Source organism: Pollicipes pollicipes, unplaced genomic scaffold (genome assembly GCF_011947565.3).
Source record: "Pollicipes pollicipes isolate AB1234 unplaced genomic scaffold, Ppol_2.1 Scaffold_5724;HRSCAF=6776_pilon_pilon_pilon, whole genome shotgun sequence".
In the NCBI taxonomy this organism is placed as follows: domain Eukaryota; kingdom Metazoa; phylum Arthropoda; class Thecostraca; order Pollicipedomorpha; family Pollicipedidae; genus Pollicipes; species Pollicipes pollicipes.
In genome coordinates, this window is record NW_023596746.1 from 24,366,928 (window position 1) to 24,374,111 (window position 7,184).

At 57.9% G+C, this 7,184-nt stretch overlaps 1 protein-coding gene across 1 annotated transcript in view; it reads right to left on the reverse strand.

Moving 5' to 3' along the window:
* Nucleotides 1-2,639: 2,639 nt before the first annotated feature.
* LOC119102855 (protein lozenge) overlaps nucleotides 2,640-7,184 on the reverse strand; it is a 47,063-nt gene continuing 42,518 nt past the window's right edge. The window contains exon 4 of the mRNA XM_037226307.1: nucleotides 2,640-2,777. Within this exon, the coding sequence (XP_037082202.1) occupies nucleotides 2,640-2,777 (138 nt within the window). The remainder of the gene's footprint in view (nucleotides 2,778-7,184) is intronic.

Below are 7,184 nucleotides of genomic sequence, written 5' to 3' on the forward strand. Positions count from 1 at the left end.
ACCCACATCAAATATTGAGCTGGCGGCGGGCCCAGCCGGCCCCCACGCGACAACGCGACCGGTCGGCCGTAACTAGCCGCCTCGACAGGGCCATTGGGCTCCATTCACCGGGTCACGGACCGCGGCCGGAGCCTGGCGGTGAGCGGGCGTGGCGGCAACACTGCCGCGCCCATCGGGCCGCTCACACGAGCCGAATGGCTACTCCTTTGTAAATAGCCATGCACGGGCAGCATGTGCGTGTCAGATTGGATGCTTGTAGTACTGCGTGGAACAGTATTTTCATTACGTCGCCCCAAAAGCTGATTTCGGGATATCGCACGGTATATTTAGGCGATGAGCAATCATCACATCGGGTGGCAGCCAATGTAGGCTGGAAAACATTGTAGATACAGCCTGGTGGGTGGATCTTCTGCCAACGCTCAGTAGTGAGCGCTTGGCAAAATTAGTTCAGAAATTTGTGCACGCAACACAAGGTATAATAATAATAATACAGTTAATTTTGCACCACTAGTTAGCACATATCTTGACACAGGTTTGCTTGACACGTCAGAGGACCCTATCCGGGGTTAAGACCCAGTTCACGCCTTTGGTGGCGATCACAGATCAACTGACCCAGGTGGGCGATAATGATGTTCCGATCATCTGATCTGCTGACTGCCTGGAGGTCCAATGCAATGAGATCGTACTCATATCGGATATGCACATGTGCTCTGGCAATGATGCCACTAACCCTACTTCGCTTGCACGCAATGCCTTAACAATGCTGTTCTCATTGGACATGAGTCCTTGGTTGAGCATCACCTGCCGACTAGCTACTAGCATGGGACAGGGAAGAAGCTCAAGCTCTTTACACAGGTCGTGGTTCCTTGAAAATTGAGGTAGACACATAAAAATGGGAAGATTGAAATCGTGCAATGTCAAACGCCATCAAACACATTTCGAGCGCCAATGGCGCTCTAAATTGACACTTTTTGCAAAACATTTGAAATGCGCTCCGTGTTGCCGAATTCTGCAATCGTACAATTTTTGTATTTGAATGGATGGCAAATACGTGTGCACGACAAATATGTATGTCAAAGAACTTCAAGTTGTTTCAAAGATTATGACAAATAGCAACCAAAGGTTATATCTTTGACCCATCAAAAAGGCCACACTTACCTTGTGGTGATATTGGTGTCCACATCTGAGGCAACTTTATGTAGGTGGAGAATAAGTACACGCTTCTTGCTAATGCTACGTTTTGCACGACATCGGTGAGCATTAGATGGTATTACAAACCAATTCGGACCCCATCGTCCCTTTCAGCGGTTTTTTAGAGGCTGTAAAGTTGGGATTATTACTTCAAAGACTTCAGGGAGTCGAAGATTACTGCAGTGCCCAATGTGCAAAAGGGATGAACAGTGTTAACACAAACACCGCGGGTAATTTGTGCCTAAATGTCTGAACACGCGGCAGGGAAGCGAGATGGAAATAGCTGTTGAAAGTTGCGAGGAAAAAGGCGAAGGTGCGGCCCCCGGGAGCACCTAACTAGTTGTGTCTTCCGCAACTAAAATCAACACATACCGTTACTGACACCCGCCCGGATGTGTGGGCAGCGACTGATAACCGGTGCTGTGCCTGGAGGCTATTACACGTGCACGACTTCGATGCCGCGGCGGCGCTAGTGAGCCTGGCAGCAGTACAGTTCGCTGCTTCTTCACGACGAACAAAGAACAAAAGATAAAACACCTCCTGCGATGAGGTCTCTGGAAGGTTGTTATTTAAAACAGTGCACATCACAGATTACGAACGTACGGCATATGCGTACATATGTCATGCATCGTCCAGTTTCGGTTTTTACTTCAGGTCTTGTAAGGCAGCTCCGTATAACTAAGCCCGACCTATTTTCAGCTCATGCACCTGTCTCTGGCACCAAATACCCGGTTGAGCCGGATCTTTCTAATCGCCAGCTCTGCAAAAGCCTTTTTTCAACTGTCATTGGAGATAATTTAATTGGCTTTGAAATGCTCAAGCTTCCCTGAACAATTAACTGTGTAGATTATATTTGATTAAGGTGTCAGGCATTTCACCGACACTATTTTGTGAAACAAAATGGTGTGCTTGTTTATGCACAATCAGGCAATAAACACGCTGTGTGCATAAACAGATAACTAAATCAGGCATTGCCCGTGAATGAATGTTTGATGAACTGTCGCGGTTATCGGGTGGCCGCCTTCATGAATCAAAATTGGACCGCTTAACCTCACAACCCCAAACACAAGCACCTAGCTTCAATTGAAAGAAACGCTGCCACCCCCAGAACAGCTCGAAGAGCCGGCAGCCATATGCCACAAACCACAAGCGGGACCGAGCCAGTCAAAAAGAGCGGCGGCCGGCCATCACGGCGAGCCGCTATTTAGACGGACGGCGGTGCCACTGCTCGAGTCGGCGCCGTCCGGAGCCGTGGCGCGGAACAAACGCCATCCATCGTGTGTTCTAGAAACGCGCAAGCACGTTGCCGGCCACCGCAGTACATGGCGTCCGCCCGCCGCCCGGCCGGCTGTCGGTGCGCTGCCGGCGTCCCAGCAGCTTTCTCAGCACAAATGGAAAACAGTTCTATTACCACTGAGGGCGGTGGAGCGTAGCGACGCCTGAGAGGATCACACGGCACGCGGGCGCACGTGGTCACCTGCGTGCAGCGTGCAGGCGCCACCAGTGCGGGCAGGTCCAGCCGCCTCGCGCGACCAGCGCCCGGGCGGCCCGCCGCCGAGCGCGCGCCGGTCGCGATCGGCTGACGCCTGCGAACGCCAGGCGGGCGGCCGGTGGCGCGGCGCGCGCGGCGCGGGTGTGACGGGCGGCCGCCCCCGCACGCAGTGGCCCAGTGACGAGGCCCGGCCCGGCCGAGCCGCGCCCGCGGAGCGCCGGACGTCACGCGCCGGCCGCGTCACACTGCTGACCGCTCGTGTGCGGCGCGCTCTCCCAGCGGAGCCTCGTCGAATGTCCCGACGGGAAGCCATGATCTTTGCCTGGAGGATGCGCTACTCTGCCGGAAACCTCTGAAAACTTCACAATCTGTCGAGCACTTGCAGGGAAATTGACCCATTATGTTGCCGCTCGTTGTTTACAGCTATTGGGCACAATCACTATTCAGTTCAGGCCTTAATATCTCCGCTGTCCATTCTCCGGAACAACATTACCATTAAAAGCGTCGCCGTCGCCGGTCGCGTGCTATTGGCCGACCGGGCCCAGCGGTCGTCCGTGCGCGCACTGTTACCGCAAACGACCCGACCGGCGGTGTAGGTGCAGGACGTGCCGCCGCCACCGCCGTCAGGCGGCGGGGGGGGGGGGGGCAGGTCGGACGGCACCGCGACCCGCCGCCACCGCAGCAGCCCCGGCCGAGCCGGCCACCCAAGTGTCGCTGCAGATGCACAGCGACGGCCTGGGTCCGAGCGCGAGGACGCGGCGCGCCGCCCGACCGTCCGACGCGGCCGTGGTCGGGATATTACCCGTGTGCGCGCGCCGGCCGGCACCTATGATTTCACGGTGGCGCGACGCCGCCGCCGCCGCCGCCTGTCGAACGCAATGCGTCATCATTATACAGAACTATTGAAATTACCCAATTTAAGCGGCCCGAATTCACGCAGGATTGAATCAAACGAGCTGCGCGCCGCCAGTCGGGCACGCATTAATCGGCCTGAGAAGGGGCCTCGCCGACGGCGCCTGGCTGATTCTCAGGACGGCGCCGTCACGTCAGGCGGCCCGGCCGGCTGACAGGCGTCAGTTCGTGACGTGACGGCGCCTGCCTGATTCTCAGGACGGCGCCGTCACGTCGGGCAGACCGGCCGGCTGACAGGCGTCAGCTCGTGACGTGACGGCGCCTGCCTGATTCTGAGGACGGTGCCGTCACATCAGGCGGCCCGGCCGGCTGACTCGCGTCGCGCCTCTCCCTGTCGCACGTCAGCCATCGCCGCTGGCACTACCGGGTCAACCCCGGGTCAGAGGCGACGCTGGGTCGCGCCGCCGACGCGTCGCCAGTGTCGTGACCGGGGAAGGTAGCGCGCCCGCCTGGCCTCCTGGGGGGGGATGGACCTGGGCGAGGGCTTATCGGATTGCCCTTGTAAAGAGTCCGAATGGTGTGCAAGATTTTGTAGCGTGCAACGGGTCGGGAACGGGGAGGCACCCCGAGAGGGTTGGTGACCTAAGACGGCTAAGGCCCATGCAAGGATCAGGGGCCCTGGGAGGATCATAGGCTGGAGAACGTCAGGAGTCTTAAAACAGACAGAATGTCTGGGACGATAAGGGACCTTACGGCAGGCCGAAGTCTGATGTCTAATGTCTAATGTCAATCAAGTCTAACGGCCTTCTGCGACCGGAAAAGGACTCAGACTGCTACAGAGTAGAGACTGTGAATAGGCGATGGTCTCTCTGGGAATACCAAAAGGCCATTCTGGCTGCCACATCCTCATGACTGACATGACCGTCTACCAGAGGTGAAGGACCCGTCTACCAGAGGTGAAGGACCCGTTGTGACTGGCAAGGTTGCCGTGGGACTAATCGGGGCCTCTGTTGCTTGTCAATGGCTCCTTAGAACTGCTGGAACCTTAGGCATGTGAAGAGGCCCTAATGTGACAACCAGCTATTCAAAACGCTTAACCCTCTCCCAAAATAGTGTTTGCATCGGACACTTAGCTGTCATTTACCAGTATATCTCGCCCCTTTACCTCATCTATATTCATATATCCTGCCCTCCCCAGCCCCCTGAAGGTTTAGAGCGGCTAATGGCTGGGTGGACAGCAGCGCGGAGCCGGCCAGCGACGCTAACGACACCCGCACATACGCCGGCAGCCGTCAATGTCATCAATATCGAACAATGACAGTCGGCTTCCTGGCGGCCGCACAATTAGGGGGCGGCGGGGGGAGGGGCGCAGGTCGGTCCCATATTAAACCCGCTCATTACGAGCGCGACCCGCCGCCGGACAGCGAAAGCCCGACTGTGGACACGGAGCTGGGTCTGCAGCAGGCTGTCCGTGTCCGCTCTCTCGGAATGGGGAGGGGGGGGGGGGGCGCAGCAGACCGCACCGTCCGTGCTTGTCTGCTGACGGCACCTGACCGCGTCTGTGCGCTGACCTCCCCCCTCTGCTCGCGAGGGTCAGCCTTCAGCCTGCGTGCGTACTCGGCCGGGCGGTGGCGCCGGAGCACGTCCGTCGGCGGCGGCGCGGCGCCGTTCCCAGCCGTGGTTTTGCGGCGGCGGTGGGTGGGCCGGCGGCCGACGGGGTGGAGACTGGCCAGCCGAACGTTTACCGTGAAACCGACACGGCCCGTGCGGCCGCCGCGACGCGCCGCGCTGTGCCTCTCGGCCGGCCGTCCAGCCGGGGCGCGACTCACCACCACCGCCGCCACCGCCGGCGCCAACACCGCCGCCGCCCGCCCGCCCGCCTGCTTGCCGCTTCCGCTGGCGCCGATAATCGCCGTGTAAATGGCGCCGCCGGCTGCAGTCCCGATCCGCCGCTTAAATGTGCCCGGTAGGGTGGCGACGGCGCGCGCGGCCGGGCGGCGACGGCGGTCACTCGTCTCCTCCCGCCGACCGACGGCGGTCACTCGCCTCCTCCCGCTGACCGGCGGCGGTCACTCGTCTCCTCCCGCGGACCGACTTCGGTCACTCGTCCGCTCCCGCCGACCGACGGCGGTCACTCGTCTCCTCCGGACCGACGGCGGTCGGTCTCGTCTCCTCCCGCCAACCGACGGCGGTCACTCGTCTCCTCCCGCCAACCGACGGCGGTCACGTACTCGTCTCCTCCCGCCGACCGACGGCGGTCACTCGTCTCCTCCCGCCAACCGACGGCGGTCACTCGTCTCCTCCCGCCAACCGACGGCGGTCACTCGTCCCTCCCGCCGACCGACGGCGGTCATCCTCCTCCCGCCAACCGACGGCGGTCACTCGCCTCCCGCCGACCGACGGCGGTCACTCGCCTCTCTCCGCGACCTACGGCGGTCACTCGTCTCCTCCCGCCAACCGGCGGTCACTCGTCTCCTCCCGCCGACCGGCCTCCGGCGGCGGCCCCGCGTGACGCGGCCGCCGCAAGAGGCTTTTACCGGATTGTTGTTTTCTTTCGTGGAGCTGGCACCCGCGAAAGAAACCAGCCGGCACCGCGGTGCCGGCTTGCAACGGTGCGGGGTCAGCGCTCGACCCTTTCCCACGATTCCGATAGGCTGTCGGGCGGCTCGGAGGGAGGCCGGCCCGGGGACGCAGCTGCGTGCGCCGCACACCCGGAAGCGGCGACAAAAGGCACACTGCGCCGCTTACAACCGGTGGTCGCGCTCACCCAAACTGGAAAATATTATTGTCGTGCTCGGCAGACATTAGTAACGTGTCCGTCATCCGATGAAGTGAAATATTTGTGATCATAACGAAGTGTCACTATGTAATAGCGTGCACACACTTGTTGCCCGTTTCCTTGTCACGGCACATGCCTTTACCTATAAATGTCCATCGAATGATGTATGAGGGTGTCTATGCCCATGTTTTCATAGGGATGGAGTGCTTCTTTGGGTAGCGTAAAATGGAGCTACTTTAGCTCGAGACGAAACACATGTTTTCCTATGATATGGTGGACATGCGAACGATTTGAGGATAAAAAGATGGTGTGATCTTGATGTGCAAAGTGTTGTGACACAGCTATTCGTCTTGTCATTTTCTGGAAAAATACATCTTCAATGATAGCTTTTGAAAGTCTAAAGATGGCCTTTTTGGTTTCGCTTCTGGAAATTATCCTGTTGCGTCCCATTTATATAAGTCCATCACGGCACACTTCTCCAAGTAGTCATATTTTGTGTAGCACAAGCCATATTATTTTCCCATAAACCCATTTGAGGAGGCCCCCAGTCAAATGGTGGCATTTTCTACACGGCATTTAATGTAAAGCTGCGTCGAAACGTTTGTATTGAGGTAATGTAGGCTACCTCAATGATGATAGGGTGTGGTCTCACGCATTTATGCTGATATTTCATCCCTGCAAAATCGTTATTCCGTCAATGCAGGACTACATTTTTCCGCATGTTTTGTGATGCAGTAGACTCCTGGAAAGCTTTGAAAAGAGAAAAAACGGAGAACAGATAAAGATAGCTACCGAGCCACTGCATGGGAGCCACCAGCAGTTGGCGAAGTGCACTACGACAACATCCATAAGATTTCAGTCACATCAGGT